The sequence below is a fragment of the Capra hircus genome, chromosome 14 (assembly GCF_001704415.2).
Source record: "Capra hircus breed San Clemente chromosome 14, ASM170441v1, whole genome shotgun sequence".
Lineage (NCBI taxonomy): Eukaryota > Metazoa > Chordata > Mammalia > Artiodactyla > Bovidae > Capra > Capra hircus.
This window is the reverse complement of record NC_030821.1, coordinates 69337242-69356095: the sequence shown is the minus strand read 5'-3', so window position 1 is coordinate 69356095 and position 18854 is coordinate 69337242. Positions and strand designations below refer to the sequence as shown.

The following is an 18854-nucleotide window of genomic DNA, read 5'->3' as shown; positions in this document are numbered from 1 at the left end:
AAGCCCCTTTCTGCTATAAGCGAGTTTTAAAAGATTAGCAGAGGCTCTCAGAAAAGTCATCTAGGGGAATGTAGGGGGCCTCCTCTACTCCTTTCAGGGTTCAGCTCTGACCCTGTCACTTCTTTGCCGTGAGATCCTTCTCTACCTGAGGCTCAGTTTCCTCACCTGTGAAATGGTGATCACAAATCGAGGTATTCCTGGGGGAATCCAGACCTGGTCGTTCACAGAAGCCCCTTTCACTCTCAGTGGTGCCCTGGTTTGTATTAAAAATCAGTCAAGCCAGAGAAAAAGTAAGGGAGGGGACTTCTCTGGTAGTCCGGTGGTTGAAACTCTGTGTTCCCAATGCGAGGGGCCCAGGTTTGATCCCTCATGCTGCAACTGAGAGTTTGCATGCCTCAACTGAAGTTCCTGAATGTTGCAACTGAGACCTGGAGCAGCCAAATAAATAAAACAAAATCAATAAACATCTAGGACTTCCTTGGCAGTCTAGCGGTTTAAGATGCCACTGCATGGAACATGGGTTCAACCCCTGGTCTGGTAACTAAGATCCAATTTACCATGTGGATCAGCCAGATAAATAATTAAGTAAAATAAAAACAAGCAAAACTATAGGATTGCTTTGATTTTCTACTTTTCAAATGTGAAATTATAATATCATATGCTTTTCAAACAACAATTTCCGAGGAAGTTCTGGTATTCAGGTTTCCTATCTCAAGGGGGTTTCCAGACTGAGACCCACTTGAATGAACTGTCTCTGGTCCATTCCCAGATAATTCAGCTTTAGGGCTTCAGAGCAAGGCCTCCAGAATTGGACTAAACTGAGCTGACATCTGAGGTCTACCACCTATTCACTTTGTGACCCTGGCAGTTCGTTTATTATCCCTCTCCTCAATCTTGGAGATTTTTCTTTCATGCAGTGGAGCTAATCACAGTGCGTAATTTGTTGAGATGATTAAATGATATATGTAAGATCCTTAGTGCAATACCTGTCACAAAACAATTATTTCTTACATGGGACATGAGAAAAAGGATTGCGTTTAAGTTGTGCAGAGTTTATTTGGGTTTGCATGAAGGAATAACTCCTGGACAGTCAGAGTGAAGACACTACAGCATCCAGACGGCCTGCTGTCGTTTGTATCTGTTGGCCTGGACGGCAGTGCAAACTATCCCTAATTGTAGATAACCAGAGAACAAAATATGCAGCCAATGAGATGCGACTCAAAGGATATCAGGGCTCAGGATTTGACTGTACTTACACCTTATGGCTTTCAGTCCTCTGCCACTCTTTGCCTTTTTTTTTTTTTTTCATGAACATTATTATTGTCTTGTCCCCAGAACAAGGTAGTATCCTATTGTGGGGGCAAACTTGAAGCAAGTTTCACGTCATACTGGGCTTGTTAGCTATAAGAAATAGAAATTCCTACTGAGTCATTGAGTCCTAAATATAATTTTCTAGAAGGATGTTGGGGAGATCCCAGGACTGATGGCGACCTGGGAAACAACTCCAAGCACCTTCAGAGCCAGAAAACTTGGTCTCCCTGGGGACAGTGAGTGACCAGAAAGAACGCACTCAGACCTCTCTCTCCTGTTCTTGGTTCACTCCAGTCAAGACTCAAAGTTCTGAGAGAAAAAAAAAAAAAAAAAATCTGCCTAGTCTCCCCTGGGCATCTACATGGCTGGAAGAGGCCAGGGCACTCCCTTGAACCTGCCCAGACCACCTACACTGGGTAAAAGGACATTCCAAAAGGGGACGGGGGTACTTTACCCGAAGAAGACAGAGGATGCCTGCAGCCCCAGCACCCCGAGGACTCCTGAAAGTGGGCATAGGAAACTCGAGAGTTACTCTCCCAGGGTGCCCCCAGAAGTCTGAATACTCTAGACACAGCCCTTCCCCTGCCTCACTGCAACTTTTTCATCTGCAAAAAATGGTCAGTTCACCAGATATTAGGGGCTTACCATGCAGAATGTTTCTATACTCCCTGGCCACTTCTGCTGCTCTGATTTCCTATTTCATTATGACTAATTGGTCCACTCCCAGCTCACAGTACTGACTTCTGATGAGCCCGTGAACAGTGAGTGCCCTGCTGGTGAAATCCCCCAGGCCAGCCTGGGAAGCATTCCATGATAAGTTTCCAAATTTATTGTGGAAAAGGCAGCAGTCTCAGCGCCTGCGAGGGAGATTTGTGAGGTGAGGGAAATGACAGCTTAGTTTGTTAAGAAGAGGAGAGGGGCATGCCAGCCTCCTGGAAATAACGGCCCCGGGATGCGTGTCTGGCCTGGATTCATCTGGTGGTGGTTGGGACTCCAGATTCTTCACGCTGTGGGGCTGCCTGCCTTGGCTCCCAGGCCTCACGGAATGCTTCTGTAGTGTTCCATCTAGGATCTTCCAGCGTCACACGGGGTGCTTTGTCAAAACTTCAAAGAACCTGAAATGATCTTAAACATGGTTGTGCGCGTGCTCAGTCGCGTCCGACTCTTTGCGACCCCACAGGCTATAGCCCACCAGGCTCCTCTGTCCATGGGATTCTCCAGGCAAGAATACTGGAGTGGGATGCCTACTCCAGGGGATCTTGCTGACCCAGGGATCGAGCCCAATCTCCTGCAGCTCCTGCACTGGCAGGCGGGTTCTTTACCACTGTGCCACCTGGGAAGCCCTTGTGGTTAGACTGGCACAAATCATCTGGGTGCTTGAGGCTGCAAGCCTTTCTAAAGGATGGCAGCTGTATGATGTGGCTGGTAAGAAAGTAGGACAGGGAAATGGAGCAGGCCTGGGCCCGAATCCTGTCTCTTCTATTTCATTAAAGGATTTTGCGCCATTCTCTTAAGTTTTCCTTGCATCTTTCTTCTCATCTGTAAAATGGACATAATCACAGTCCTTTATTTGTGTGCTTGTTGTGAAGATTCACGGAGAAATGCATATGAAGCGCTTTGCACAGTACTAGCCCCTTAGAAAACACTTGATATATGTTAATGTTGCTGTTATTATTAGGATTTTTATTGCTATGTTCCAGTTGGAAAGAATATCATATTTATGATTACCTGATCCGGCTTACTGATTCTTATTACAGACAAAGATACAGAATACAACTTGTCTGGACAGCAGCCATTTGGAAAATCTCATGTCCTAATACTCAGCATCATGACTTTCAACTTGACCATAACCCAAGTCCCCAGGGATGGTGCCAGCAGGACCAAAGGATTCAGAGAATTGTAGTGGGAATGATGTGACCTCCCCCACTGCAGAGTCTGTCCTTAGACAAAGTCCAAACCCCTTCACGTGGCCCCTGGGTGATCCGGCTTGGGGCCCACACGTTAAGCGTGAGCCAGGGATGTTTTTTTTCTTGTGCTGTTGGTTCCTTCCAATTTCGTGGTTCCTCTAGGTTCTTCCCTTCTTCCATAGCAGAGTCTTGGAAATATTTGACTTGACTAACTCATACCCATCTTCCATGTTTTAGCTGAATACCTTCCCTGGACCTCTAGGCTGTCAGGCACCCCCATAACACTCTGTTCTTCCTCAGCCTACTACATTGGGTCCTTGAATTTATTTAATTACTTGTGTAAATATTTATTTAATATCATGTGTCTTCACTAGATTGTTTAAGCTATTTCTTCCACACTGGTGCCTACTTTGTATGTAGTGGTAATACAATAAATATTTGTTGATGAGGGCGGTCTAGGGGTGGGGATCAGACCTGGCATGGCCTTGGCACTGAGCCAGTTTGGAAGATCCATCCCAGTGGTAAGATGTCCCTGCTGCTGCTAAGTCGCTTCAGTCATGTCCGACTCTGTGCGACCCCATAGATGGCAGCCCACCAGGCTCCCCCGTCCCTGGGATTCTCCAGGCAAGAACACTGGAGTGGGTTGCCATTTCCTTCTCCAATGCATGAAAGTGAAAAGTGAAAGTGAAGTCGCATCAGTCGTGTCCAACTCTTTGCGACCCCATGGACTGCAGCCCACCAGGCTCCTCTGCCCATGGGATTTTCCAGGCAAGAGTACTGGAGTGGGCTGCCACTGCCTTCTCCGGATGTCCCTAGTTTAGAAGATTATCCTGGGTTCAGATAAGGCAGGGAAACAAAGCCTTTATTTTGAAAGACTTGAACCAAGTCAGCCAAAAATGAGTAGAAGTCTTTTGGGAAGATTATGTCTTCTCTGGTGGGTTCTTCTAGAAAGCTGAGGTTAAGATTACATTCTCTCCAGCTCTATGTCATGTGTCCCTCAAGGAGCACGGCAAGAACAAATTCCTTTAAGCATCAACCTGTTGCCTTTTTCTGGCCATAAAGCTTATCGGTTGCATTTGTTTTGCAACATTAGCTGAGTACCTTCTATGTGCCCAGTCAGTGCTTAGCAGTGGCGATATCAAGACACATCAGCAAGCAGCTCCAACTCCACTGAGGAGGCCAGAGGAGCACATGGGCAATCTCTTACGTGGGAAACAGCAGGAAGTGGATAAGCCTAGTGATGTGGGGTTAGGGGACCTAGGCTGAACCGCTCCTTTGACACTGCCTAGCTCTATGACCCTGAGAAAGTCACCCAATGACTTGGAAACTCAGGACCCTGAAGCGTGTGATGAGGAAGTAAGGGTTTTCATCTCACGAGGATGTTGAGACATAAGACAGGCAAACGACCTGCTGAATGAGAAGGGTGTCATGGTGCTTAGCTCTTTTTAGTTGCAAAGGTGTAGAAAAGAGAACTGAGGAAGCAGCAATCTGAGGGGCTTCCCTGAAGAGGTGACATTCAAAATGAGACACGAAAGTGTGTGAGAAATACCAGGCAGGTCAAGGAACTGAGATCCAGAGGAGGGAATGTGCCTGGCAGTTCAGAAAAAGAAAAATGTAAATTGCCTCAATAAAGTTGCAAGGGGTGATACGGCAGCAGGCTGGACAGGTAAGCTGGGGCAGGTTAGGAAGAAGTACAAAGATATTTATATTTTTATAGCCAGAGTAAGGAGGATTCCTAAATTCTCATCTGTCGGGGAGGGACCTGGCCAGTTGCCTTTTTTAAATTAATAATTTGGCTGTGTTGGGTCTTCGCTTCGGGGTCTTTCCTTATGGCGCATGGGCTCTCTAGTTGTGACGCTCCAGCTCAACAGCTGCGGCACGTTGGCTTGGTTGCTCTGCGGCAAGTGGAATCTTAGCTCCCTGACCAGGGAGGGAACCCACTTCCCTTGCATTGCAAGACAAATTCTTTAACCCCTGGCGACCAGGGAAGTCCCAGACCAGTCAGGTTTTGAAGAAGACCATAGCTGTTGCTTTGAGGAGACCATGTTAGAGTCAGGAAGACGCTGCTGTGGAGACTTAGGCAAAAGGTGGTGGTGGGGAGAGAGATGGGGTGGCTGTCATCAGTGAGACGTGGGATCAGAGCCAAGCGGAGGTAAGGAGGGAGCATCTGAAGGACTTGCTGATACGTTAGAAATGGAGGGGGAGAGAGGGCAAAGAGGGAGAGGGAACGCTCATTTACTGAGCCCTGCTGGGCCGTTTCCCGTATACAGTCCCATTTAATTCTCTCAACTGTCCTGACAGAGAGGAATGGTTCCCACGTACCCCCAGCTTCCCCTTTACTTTCTTCTCCCTTCAAGTTGGGAAAGTCAGACTCAGAGTAGTGACGCCCTCTGCCCGGGATCGCATGGCCAGCTGGTGCCTCATCCGGACTGAAACTGAAGTCCGTGGGACTCCTGCCGCCGGATGCCTTTGTTGATGATGACTGTTAGTTCTCAAACTCATATCTTCATCCCCATCACTTGTGGAACTTATAAAAAAGGAAAAATGGGATTCCTGTCTCCACCCTCTGGACATTGGTTTAGTAGCTCTGAGGTGGACATTTTATAAAAAGATCCTCAGGTGACTTTGAGACTGAATCAGGCTTCTAAAACATCTGGCCTCTTCCAAGCGATTCCGAGGGGCTTAGCATCACTGTTACCCAGTGAGCCAGTCTTGGGAATGGCTCTTCTTTGTGTGCGTCCATCTTTGTATTTCAGGAATTAATTGTATTTCCCTTGCTGGATGGGAGGTTGTCAGTCACACTCAGGGCCCCAACTGTACCCAAGGAGGAGGGTTGGGAGCCAAACCTCAGCGTGGGCAAGTGACCCCAGAAGAACAATCAGGGAAAGAGGGACGTGCTTTCTTTGATGAGCCTATGTTAGCTTATAGTTGCTGGCACCCATTTGCTCCAGGAGGGCAGATCCTGACTGAGATGGAAGTATGGAAAGAATCCTGAGGCCACTGTCTGTTCGAGCCCCTAGATTCAGTCAGCCTTGGCCTTTTTCAGTTACAAAAACTAATTATGTACATTCCCCCACTGTCCATGTCTACCAGCTAAAGTTCAGTTTCTGTTGCTTGCAACCTCTAGATTCTGACTGAGACTCAGAGAAGCTTTTGCTGAGGCTTCTGTTCTTTGGAATGAATTAGGTAGACATTACAGCGGGGAATAGGTGTGGCATGAACTGAGCACAGAGCATTGGATTGAACAGGGTGAAAAAGATGGGCAACTCCAGGGTGTAGAAACTGAAAGTATATGGCAAATAGGTTCTTTCATTCATTCATTCGTCGATACACTCATTCATTCCATCAGCACAATCTTATATGCTAGATACTATGTCTGCCCTATGGGGTACAGTGATGGAAAAAGTCGTAGCATGTGTCCACAAGGAGTTTAGAGTCTAGCAAGGGAAAAAGAGAGTTAAACAGGTTATTTCTATATGGATGAACATGTCCTGTGAGCCTAGAAGAGACTTGGCCTGGTCTTTGATGTCATAACTGGGAAGAGTCACTCTGAAGGGGTGACTATGTTCAAGAAGGCATGCCCCTCTCAACCTAGTCCACCTAATCCTTATCTTCCCCTTTAGAGTTCCAGGCGGCATGCTTGGCACCAGGCAAAGATGGGAGCTGCCCTTGAGATACTTACATTTAGATACATTACCCCTTTCCTTCTGTATCTTTACTTCTCCCCTTCTCAACTTCATCCCATCAGCCTACAAACTAATAATCTCTTTACCTTTAATAAGGAAGTTTGGTGGCTCAGACAGTAAAGTGTCTGCCTACAATGTAGGAGACCCAGGTTCGATCCCTGGCTTGGGAATATCCTCTGGAGAAGGAAATAGCAACCCACTCCAGTACCCTTGCCTGGAAAATCCCATAGATGGAGGAGCCTGGTAGGCTACAGTCCATGGGGTCGCAAAAGTCGGACATGACTGAGCAACTTCACTTATCTTTAATAAGATAAAATTGAGATCCAATCAAGCAAGTCAGTTCAGTTCAGTCGCTCAGTCGTGTCTGACTTTTTGTGACCCCATGAACCGCAGCACTCCAGGCCTCCCTGTCCATCACCAGCTCCCAGAATCCACCCAAATCTATGTCCATTGAGGTGGTGATACCATCCAACCGTCTCATCCTCTGTCGTCCCCTTCTCCTCCTGCCCTCAATCTTTTCCAGCATCAGGGGCTTTTCAAATGAGTCAGCTCTTTACATGAGGTGGCCAAAGTATTGGAGTTTCAGCTTCAACATCAGTCCTTCCAGTGAACACCCAGGACAGATCTCCTTTAGGATGGAAAATCAACCAAATGCAAATCTTGGTCTTCTTTTGATAAATCCATCTCTTTCCTTATCTTCAGAGCTAGCTTCTTGAAAAAGTTGCGGTATTTTGTACTTTGTGCTTTGCTTTCTACTCACTGTCAAAGCCCACACCACCAGGAAAATGGTGCCGCATTCACCCATTCACCAAGGAACTGTTGAGTCATTGTTCAGCCATTCACCAGGGAATTGTTGAGCCATTGTTCAGCGTCAGGCATTTATGTTGTTGCTGATGAAGATTCACTGCTGAACAGGACTGATGTGATTCCATTCCTCAAGGCAAGACAAGAGATTTTATAAAGAGTGGAGAGTGTTTGGGCAGACAATCCTGGTCTCCTAGGGAACCTTGTCTCATGGCCTTAGAGCTTTAGGAGGTGAGCCATGAAAGATGAATAAGAGTGTGCTGGGCTTGTGGTGTTGTGTTGATGGACAGATGGAATGTGGGTCAAAAGTTTTTAAGCAGAGGGGACAAAATATCTCAAAAGTCTCATAGGATATTGGAAAACCAGAGTGATGAGATTTTTGAGTCAGTGGAAGCCAGCATGCGGAGGACCTTGGAGTTCATATGTGGAAGGCAAGGGAAGGGCATAATTACATTTGTGATTTAGAGAGATCCTGGGAGTGGCAGCGATGGAGAAAACAGTGAGTGGTTCTCAACTTTTTCAAGCCCTGCAGCAGCTTATTAAAACCCAAGCTTGGGAGCCATTTCCTGAAATTCCAATTCAGGGGACAAGGTGTTTGAATTTGTCACAAATTCACAGGCTGTGTTAGTATTGATGGTCCAGGAGTCACACTTTGAGAACTCTTGGAAAAGGTCTTGTGGGAAGCCAGGATGCTGGAAAGATTGGAAGGCAGGAGGAGAAGGGGACAACAGAGGATGAGATGGTTGGGTGGGCATCACCGACTTGATGGACATGAGTTTGAGCAAGCTCAGGGTTGGTGATGGACATGGAAGCCTGGTGTGCTGGGGTCACAAAGATTCAGACTCAACTGAGTGAACCAAACTGAACTGAGGATGCTGGAAGAATGATTAGACTGCTGTTTTAAGTGATGGATTGAATGAAAGGAATGAAGAAGAGAAAGGATCTTGGGTGGATGAGGCTGCTGTCCCACTGGGGGAGGAAGTGTGGTTAAGAAGATGCCTCCATGTTGCTAAATCCCATGGAACCATTCTCTGCACATTCTGCTCCCCCTCTTGCTGTCTCTGACACTTCTGATAGAAGGGCCTCCACCTAGAGCCTTCTCCCTCCTAAGTAATGATAGTGTTTTCTCCTTTGTTTCCCTCCGAGCATTTCCTGGGTTCTTTCCCAGATTCCATTTACCCTGGGAGCCTGGGGGTGGTCTTCAGCAGCTCCCAGAGCTTGAACCCCTTCCTGCCACATAGCACACTTTGAAAGTGTTTGTGAAATAACTTAAGAGTCTAATTGTCTTCGGTTCCTTTGTTCTCCAGCAGTCCATAGGTGACTCAGGGCTAGGACCTTATCTGTCTCATTTATCTCAGCATCTCTTCACACCCCCAGCACACTGTGGTCACCTAGTAGGTGCTCAGTAAATATTTATGGACAAACAACAATTCATCTTGCTCTCACCATTTTGCCAGCTCCTTGAATGCAGGCAAATTACTTAATCTCTAGAAGTTTTCAATCTCTTTATATGTAAATTAGGGATTAGCAATTGAATTTATCTTCTACACATTGCTTGGGGGTGGTGAACTAAGAAAATTGTATATAAAATTCACAGTGTAGACTGACTACTGTTGTCTTGTTTCGTTTTTGTTGTTGGCTGCTTATGTAACTTTGGGAGAACTTGTCTAAACTTCAGTGTCATTGCATTAAAAAATTACTCTCTAGGTGGGCTGCTGGGAGGGGCCCAAGAGATGGAAGGAGGTAGGAGGTGTGTAAAGAAGGTTAATCCTCTCTCCCTAAATTCTCCCATTCCCTAGTCCGGAGACACCCCTGACTGCACTGGCTTGTTTTATCCCTCTATGGGCTGATGGGGTGACAAAGGAAGAAAGTGTTGGGGATTGCGATTGAGCTGCTCCCAGGCATTGTGCAAAAACAAAGCACATTCCTTTAGCCTCAGATGGTCTACACACCATTAACATCCCGTCCACTGTGTCTTCCTAAAGAATTTACTGTAGACTAATATTGAAAGAAACAAGATTTAAAACAAAATGAGAAATCAACTCAGAGTCATTTTGAGTCACTTCAAACCAGTTTGGCAAAATGAGCATTCTTAGGTATTTCTTTTACATTTGGAATTAATCTCTAGAGTGATGAAAACAAAAATAAATAAATAGAATTAGTCTAGTTTCACCCTGGAAGGATCTAGACTAGAGAAACATTATTGCTACAGCTTTTGTGCTGGGTGGTAGAATCTTTGTAGTTTTTTTTTTGTTTTTTTTTCCAAACAGGTACCTGTTCTCATTCTGTTAGCTGTGTCTACCTCCTTCTTTGAAACCGGCATGTAATATATATTCACTGAAAGGACTGATGCTGAATCTGAAGCTCCAATACTTTGGCCACTTGATGTGAAGAGACGATTCATTGAAAAAGACCCTGATGCTGGAAAAGATTGAAGGCAGGAGGAGAAGGAGAAGGGGGCAACAGAATGAGATGGTGGGATGGCATCACCGACTCAATAGACGTAAGTTGGAGCAAGCTCCAGGAGATAGTAAAGGACAGGGGAGCCTGGTGTGCTGCAGTCAGTGGGGTCACAAAGAGTTGGACAAGACTGAGCAACTGAAGGACAACAACAAAAGGTTTATAATCTTAAAAGGGGATCCTTTTGTAAAGCTAAAAATGCATTTATAGTGTCAGGGGACACCTTTCAGCCTCTTCTAACCTAAAGTTTATGCATTGCTGGGAAGAAATGTTTCAGAGGCCCTCAGCGTGTACACTAACAAATAAATTCTCATGGGCTATTGCAGCCAAGCCACACCAAACAAAACAAAGCAAAACAAAACCCTAACATGATTATTTTGTTCTCTTTCCCAAACTTTGTCTTAAAGACCAGCAGAGAACTCTATTTGCACATCCTAGCTGTAAGTACCCAGTTCTGAGGCTGAGATTTCGAAAACTGTGCATTTAAAAATTTGATTGATTGTTTTTATAATGTGGATCTCTATCCAAATGGCAGCATAAAATAACACTTTCTTCCTCTTTATACATTCCATCCCTAAGCAAAACCACTCCAGGAATCCCCTGGAGAAGGCATTAATTCCTGGACAGCATCCTGGGTTAAAGGTATATTAATATTAACTTATTCCTTCTTGTATAATCCTGACCGAATCATAAGCTCCATCCCTCCTTCTCCAGTTCTTGATCATTGTTACCTACAAAATAAGATTACACAACAGCATAAACCCTGGGGATACTCTGGATTGGCTAGGAGGACCAATTTATTGAGGGTCAGGGTCAGCCTGATTTTCTGGAAAGAAGTTGGCATCTATTCTGTTTTCAGAATGTTCCCTGGCTTCACAAGCCTCAGGAGGTGGGGGGAGCCCGATATGTATTTGGAATGGTTCCCTTTCTTCACAGCCAAGATTTGCATCCCGAAAGTTGTTTCCTGATCATTTGGAACGGGGAGTTGTTTTTCTAGTGAGAAACACTCTCTCCTATTCCACAGGCTTGTCCAGACTTAGTGATTCAAACTAACACCTTCCGTGTTCCCCAGTGACTCACTCCAGGGCTGTACTCCAGCCACAAAGGGGCAGAGAGTGAACCATGTAAGTCTGCCTCTGCTTCTCTAACACTTTGAACTACTCCACCTCTGTGGATAGTATCTTCCTTTGAATTTAGGATGTAGGGTGTGACAGCTTGAAGCTATTAGGGTAGGATTTAGGATCTAGAATAAAGCCTCAAGAAAAAAGACATTAAGGACTTGGACAAATTATTTTAGAGGCCAAAGCCAAAGACAGTAATTATTTATCGATTTATGGGTCACGATAGATTTAAATTCCCAAGGAAGTACAGGGATCTGAAGATCTACTCTGAGGCTGAGACAATGAGATAATTATAACAGTGACAGTAACTTCCATTTACCTATGTTGTCAAAGTTCTAGTTTCTGGTTTGGACTGTGGGGTTTTCAAAGGTTCATAATTAATAATATGTGTGTATATATGTTAGTCACTAATTGGGGCTTGCCAGGCTCCTCTGTCCGTGGAATTCTCCAGGCAAAAATATTGGAGTGGGTTGCCATTCCCTCCTCCATGGGATCTTCCCAACTCAGGGATCAAACTCAGGTCTCTCTCATTGCAGATTCTTTACCCTTACCGTTCTGAGACACCAGGGAAGCCCAAAATCTACCTTCAAAAATGCCTTTCATGTTCTAGTGATGAGCATGTATTATGCATGTCCTTGTGTGAAAGGGGTTGAAAGGAAGGGTTGCAAGTTTGTCATTTCCAAAATAATAATGACTCACACGATGAAGACCGAGTATGTTTTATGATCTGGACAGTAGCATTTCCATACTGGCTGCTTTGCAGGAGCAACTGGTAAGTTTCATTTAACAAATGACTAAGGTAGGAGTGAATGGATGGCATCACTGGCTCAATGAATATGAGTTTGAGCAAACTCCAGGAGATGGTGAAGGACAGGGAAGCCTGGCCTGCTGCAGTTTATACAGTTGCAAAGAGTCAGACAGGACTTAGTGACTGAAGAGCAACAGGCGTGAATGAGCCGTGAGTTTCTCTTTGGGAAGGGAAAAACTAAGCAAGGATCAACAAAATACAAACAAATACAAAATAAAAGAAGAACTGAGGTTCCATCAGGCCTAAGTGCTGAAACCTCAGGTCCTTGAGACCGGCCGGTTTAATGCTACTGGCTTGTTTGAGAGGTGGTGGTCTAGCACAGGTTAAGCCTGCGTTGGAATCCTGGTTCTGTTCTTCATTATCAGTGTACCTTACGCACGTGGATGAGTTTCCTTATCATGGAGAAATCAACAGTACCTTCTTCATACGGCTGCTGGGGGGAGGTACTAGAAGGAAAATGCTTAGAAAAACGCCTGATACATAATTATGATTATTTCTTGTGTCAGCCCATCAGGCCCCAACCCCAAAGCATCCTTGATCTCAGTATTGCCAATACAGAAAGAACTCAAGCATGATAGCCAAGTGTTGAGTGCTTTTCAACAAGCACGGGACTTGGATTCAGCCTTTTACTGTGTAGCTGTGGAGAAGTTCTGTAACCACTCTGAGCTTCTATATTCCCTTTTCTTTTTTTGGTAAAATAGGGTTAATAACTTGTCTCCCAGAGTGCCTGCTACTGCAGATTAGCAGCAAAAGTCAGTTTCTACTCTTTTGCCATTGACTGTTTCAGTGGGCAGAACCTCTGGGTTCCAGTGGAGCTGGGGAATGGCATGGAACCTCCAAACTGAGTTTTTCCTTCATCTTCTTCCAAATCCCTAGTCCTCACCTCCTTTTGTATTCATAACTGTTATCTTTAACTTCTAGCATCCCTTTTACCTACCTCTAACCCTCTCACTAGCCTATTGCCCTTTCATTCTTTGAAGTATCATCTCTGGCCCTTATCACAGATCTCCAGGAAGCATCTTATAGCCCTGAGAACTTAAAGACCTTAAGTCCCCAGACCCATCAGAACAAAGAAAAGCCCTTACCCTTTCTTAAATGACTTCTTTTCCCATCCTTGTAAGCTCATTCCCTTAAGGTACAAATACTGTTAATTTGCAATCAATGAAAAGGGAATGAGGGGGGAAAAAGAGAAAGAAACAAAACACAACTTAAGATTTGGCTCAATTATATATTTGAAGGTATTTTATTTTTTCTAAAAACAATAGAAAAAAAATCAACTTTAAAAAGGAAAATGTACTTAAATAAAAAAATTATACTATATAGTAGGTATACCTACTATAAATTTTATTAAAGTTATTTACATTTAATGGCTATATTTACAAAGGAAAATTGGGTGAAATTCAGGAGTTTTTAAAAACAATTCTTAAATACAAATCTGTTAAAGGAAAAAAAAAAATAGGTAAGCATAAAAAAAAAGTTCTTTTATGCCCAAAGTTCCATTTGAGGCAGTTTATAGTATGGCTAAATCTTTCAGTCTTAAGGATCCAGCCAAGGTTGTGAGGTTGTTCATGCATATGAAAGACGTTCCTATGTAAGGAGTTGACAGAGGAACCTTTTTCCTCACTTTCCCTTAGTAACAAATGAGAATTTCCTGAGGGAGTTCAGTTCCTCCCTCCAATAGGTCAATTTAGGCGCAAGAGTTCCGTATCTGTTCAAGTTTGAGTTTCAACTGTTCTCGCCTCTTCCGCAACACGTCTTTTTCTGAAATGAGCTTTTGCTCCTCTGCTTGGACCGACAGGATGTATGCTGTGGCTTTTTTAAGGATAACTACTTTGGGGGCTTTTTCATTGTTCTCCAACTCTGGGATCTGGTCACGAAGAGCAAAAAAGCTGCGTTTCAGCTCGTTTCTCCTCTGGCGCTCCAAAACGTTGTGTGTCCGCCTCTTGTCATTCTCCTCCGTGTCCGAAGACCTCGGGCTGGCACATTTGCGGTTGTTGCTGATCTGTTTCAGGACCCTGCCACTGTCCAACTTAGCCCTCTTGGCGGCGGGATAGTCCTTCCTAGTGGAGGGGGGCGCTGCGTAATTGTGCTGATGGGTAGACACGTGGCATCTCTTTAGGACCAACGGGCTGTGAGGAGGTTTGCTGTGGCTGCCGGCAGAGGGTGACCCCGATTCTGACCTTTTGGCAGCGGGCTGCCTCTTTTCCACAGAGACAACATCAATTTCTTCCTCATCCTCTTGTTCTTCCTCTTTAAGAAAGAAAGGAAAAAATCACCCAGTTAACAACGGTTTCCTTAAAGCAATCAATGACTAGATGAAATTAATACAATGCCAATACAAGGGATTATTAGGTAAGAGAGGACCCGGAGGACTTCCCTGCCAGTCCAGTGGTTAAGACTCCATGCTTCCAACACAGGGGGCAAGTTTTGATCCCTGGTTGGGGAACTAAGAATCCCACATGCCATTGGGTGAGGCTAAAAAAAGAAAAAAGGACCCTGGCACAAAGTTATTCCCAGACAGGTAGCCAATGATCTCTGCTTTTCTTCTCAAGAAGGCAGAGTCTCAGGGAGGAAAATGACAGCTGGGTTTATGGCACAGACAAGAAAATTACAATTTACCAGGATACAGCATTGATGCCAATTCTTACCTAAGACTTAATGAGGCCCTGGACACACCCAGACAAAGCACATTCCCAAGCACCTCCTATTTGCAAGGGACTTTACCAAGAACCCTTCAGGTGTTGCAAATGATAGCTGCAAATCTTTGGTATAACTTTAGCAACTCCCTATCTTACTGGAAGTGCAAAAAGAAAAAAACAAACAAACGAAAAAACAAGTCTTGCAGCTTTGCCCAAAGTCCTAGAAGGTGGGGGAAGGAAAAAACGAAGTCCAATTTTGTAAAGGATTGGCTTTTAGTGTTCAAAAGAGGTGCAAAGATCCCAACTCAGTCCATACACTTTTAAGGCACTTTCACTAGCTCCCGGCGCTCAGGGGGAGGCTGCCGGGTCTCTGTACCCTGCCCCTCTTCATTTTTGTTGATCTGTAGTCCATTAAATCCCAACAACTCAGAAGGGAGGAGGGAGGTAATTCATTCACTCTCGGAGATCAATCCTCTCTTAACTCCACGACGACGACTCGCCCCGCCCCCTTCCAGGGCAATTAAAATGCTTAAGAGGGGTAAGAGGGAGCGGATTGAGTTGCTAGATAAGCTAGAAGATTTAAAAACCCAAAAGAAATTCCTAAGGGGAGGGAAGGGAAAGGAGAGGACTGGCCACTAGGGCGATCTTAGGGGAAGGAGTGGGAAGAACACTAAAGCTCAGTGTTTCAGGGATGGTGAGCTCCCAAACTCTTCCAGACCTGACATTTCTTTTTCAAATATAAGGAGAAAAAGGCAGTGGGGGGCAGTGGGGGGCAACTTAAGTATGGCCCCTTGAGTTGGCAGCCAATGAGAATAGGAAAGAGCCAGCCGACCCCTCTGACGCGCCTGGAGGGTCCCAGCTTACCAGAGTCGCTGCTGGTCGTGGGTGGGGTCTCCTCGTGGAGCGCCAGGGGCTCGGGACTGGCCCGCGGGGAGGACTCAGCAGAGGAGAGCAGAGAGTCAGAGGAGGGGGAGAAGGCGGTGGAGTCCGGGGAGGCGCAGGGCTTGGGCGAGCTGCTGTCGTTGAGCGGGTAGGGGAAGACCACCGAGGGGTCGATGCATTCGGAGGCGGCGGCGCTCAGGTCCTGCAGGTACAAGCTGGAGGTGGAGCAGCCGCCGTGCCCGCGGGCGGGGCTCGGGCTGCCGCCGTCTTTGCGTGCAGCCTGGTAAGAGGCCAGCTTCTCCGAGACGAGCTTGGCGGCGGCCGAGAAGCCGCTCCACATACAGTCCTGGATGATGATGTTTTTGATGAGGGTCTCATCGTCGGGGTCGCAGATGAAGCTCTGGTTCACCATGTCGCCTCCCAGCAGCTCGGTCACCATCTCCAACTGGTCCGCGGAGGAAAAGCTGCCGCCGCCGCCGTCGTCGTCTCCCCTGGGCGAGAAGGAGGCGACCGCGACGTACGACGGCGAGCAGAGCCCGGAGCGGCGGCTAGGGGACAGGGGCGGGGTGGGCAGCAGCTCGAATTTCTTCCAGATGTCCTCGCTGGGCGCCGGCGGCTGCAGTTCGCTCTGCTGCTGCTGGTGGTAGAAGTTCTCCTCCTCGTCGCAGTAGAAATAAGGCTGCACCGAATCGTAGTCGAGGTCATAGTTTCTGTTGGCGAAGCTGACGTTGAGGGGCATCGCGGTAGCCTGCCGGAGGGGGCACACAAAGACGGGGCAAGTCTTGAGTTAAAGGGGTCTTGGATGGTGCCGAAACCCCCACGCAGCGCGCACTGCGCGCCACAATCCAGAACCACTCCCCTTCCAGTGCGATCCCCAAATGAGGCTGATGGGAGGTGGGGAACGGACAAAAAAGGCACCCTTTTAGCCCGCTCTGAGTGACCCTCTACTATTTCAGACACACACTTGGCGAACCAGCTCCGCAGCGCCGCGGGGCTTTTCGGCTCCCCTCCGGGGAGCCTGGAGCGCGAAGCCCGGGAGTCTGCCCAGCGACCGCCCAGCAATCGAAATCAGCTTTGGCCTCCGTCACAGGCCCGGGTAGGCGGCGGCGGCGGTGGGGAATAGGATCTGCCAAACGCCGGGGCGCAAAGTTTTGCGCCACCTGAAGGAGGCGGCGAGAGACGCCGCGGCTGGAGCGGTTGCGCTCGGCCCCCTCCCGCTCCCGGGCCCCTAGCGCCGCGCCCGTTCCCACTCGCGCGCCCTCGTCTCGCTGTTTCTCCTGCCGGCGCCGCCGCCCCTCCCAGCCTCCCTTCTCCGCCTCCCGCATCCCTACCCCCAGCGCAACCCCCTTCTTTCCTTTGCGGGCTTTCCTTCTCTCTCCGGCTGGGGTGGCGAGCTCAGCTTCGAGCCTTTAGCCCTTCTCCAACCCCCACCCCCCATCCCCGACCCTCATAAATAAAAGGAGAGTGTTAAATAATAACAGAGACGTCTCCCTTCAACACTCAATACGGCGACGTAACTGCGCCAGAGACCCTGCTACGATTCCGCGCCCGGAGCCGGGCGTCTTCTCCCTCACCCGCCGAGGGTAGCAGCTGTTCTCGAAAAGCCCGGTGCCTCGCTCCTGGCCGTCCTCCGCATCTCAGGGGGCGCAGGGACACCCGCGCGGGGACCCCGGAGGCGGCCGGGGAGCCAAGGCTAGGTGCAGAGATTTTGCCCTCATTCCCCCCCCCCCACCGCCGAGTCAATAATTCCAGGAGACTCGGACACATCTTTGCCCCAGCTTCCTTTTCCCGGTCCCCGCGCCTTCCCAACACCGAATCCTAACCTCTCTGTAGACCAAAATCTTTAATTTTACTATCCTTTAAAAAAAAGTCAAAGGCCAACTTCTAAAATAAGCCGGGAGCGTTGGAGACGCCGAGGGGATCGGCGGGCGGGACGCGCCGCAGTGTCTGTCTCCGGCTGTCAGAAATGCAGTAAGCCGAAATTTAAATACCCTTTTCCAGACAGGGAAAAGTCAGCGGCTGCGGAGCTCTCTTCGCTCATACATGCAATGTGTAATTCTTACTCCAAGGAGTTCAGGATGTGAAGGGTTTTCTGTCAACCGCGAAGCATACCCTTCTTCTCCCCGACAAAAGGCAAAAAAGCAATTAATGCAATAAAGCATGAATGTCCACCCGGCCGGGGTCAGCGTCCATCTAAGGCGAGCAAAAACCTCTAAAGGCTACTTTCAGAAAACGCACCCCCGGTTTCCCTCTGCCTTCCTCTCTCTTCCCATCTTGACAAGTCACTGTACCCCGACCCAGTTCTGGTTCCTCTCCTCTCCACCCCGACTAGCCACAACTACTCTGAGAAAAGTGTCAATAGCGCAGGAATGGGAGAAAAGACACTCGATTCGGGCGTTCTGCTCATCGCGGCGTTAAGGCGGTAGCAAAAATAAATGAAAAAGGCCAATAGGTCCGGGTGCTCACCCGTATTTCCACTATCCGAAGGAAATCTAGCGTCCAAAAAGCGGCGAGGAGCGCCTTTCAGAGGCGCGGGTCGTGGGCTGCGGCAGGGGAAAGTGTCTCCCCAAAAAGGCAGAAGAGCTTCTCTGCGTCCGGGGAGTCTTGGTGTCGCTCGGGTGTTGTAAGTTCCAGTGGGCAAAGTTTCGCGGGTGCGGCGCGGGTGGCGGACCGCTAGCAGGGGTCCGCGGGGAGGGTGGGGTGGGGGCCGGCCGGGCTGGAGGCGCAGAAGCCCCCCTTTGACTCCGGATCTCCCTTCCCCGGGCGCCCGGAGCGCGACTCCGCTCGCTAGGCTGGCTCGGCTCTTCCACCCTGGAGGGCCCGCCCGCTCGCTCCCTCTGCCTCTCGCTGGAATTACTACAGCGAGTCAGATAAAGCCCAGAAAAAACTGGCTTTTATACGAGAAGGTAAGGCCCCTCCTCTGTTCTTTTTCCCGCCAAGCCTCAGAGTAGCCCTGCCCTTCCAGGCAGTGGTGGAGCCAGGCGGCGGCCGCGGCGAGCCAGCCGCAGCGGTAGCCGCGAGATGCTCAGCCCGGGGGTCCTCCGCAGCCGAGACCCTCGCCTATAAAGGGCTGGTGGGCGGGGACTCACCAGAGAGGATCTTTGTCTCCCCCGCCCTCTGCTTTGGGAACCCGGGAGGGGCGCTGGTGGGGAGGGAGGCCGGGAGGGGAGGAGATTCAGCTCTTTGAGCCTGGCACTCCAGTGCGCCGAGCTCTCGGATGTAAACACGGTCAGAGC

General features: G+C 48.0%; 1 protein-coding gene across 2 annotated transcripts; it reads right to left on the bottom strand.

The window, feature by feature from the left end:
* MYC (v-myc avian myelocytomatosis viral oncogene homolog) lies at window positions 13312-18646 on the bottom strand. 2 transcript variants are annotated; one of them, XM_018058563.1, is made up of 3 exons: window positions 18085-18646; window positions 15601-16366; window positions 13312-14347 (listed from the first exon to the last, which is right to left on the bottom strand). In XM_018058563.1, exons 2-3 carry the CDS (start codon window positions 16355-16357, stop codon window positions 13785-13787), a joined length of 1320 nt encoding a protein of 439 aa, XP_017914052.1. In that variant the 5' UTR covers window positions 16358-16366; window positions 18085-18646; the 3' UTR covers window positions 13312-13784. The 2 variants fall into 2 exon arrangements, with proteins under 2 accessions (XP_017914052.1, XP_017914053.1); XM_018058564.1 differs by lacking the exon at window positions 18085-18646 and adding an exon at window positions 16583-16657 and having other exon boundaries at window positions 13318-14347.

What these genes read in the sequence shown, in the direction of transcription:
- MYC (XM_018058563.1), bottom strand. Translation starts at nt 16,357, where the DNA reads ATGCCCCTCAACGTCAGCTTCGCCAACAGAAACTATGACCTCGACTAC. An exon ending in CACGACCAGCAGCGACTCTG is followed by an intron (nt 14,348 to 15,600) that starts GTAAGCTGGGAC and finishes TCTTTCTTAAAG; the next exon opens with AGGAAGAACAAGAGGATGAG.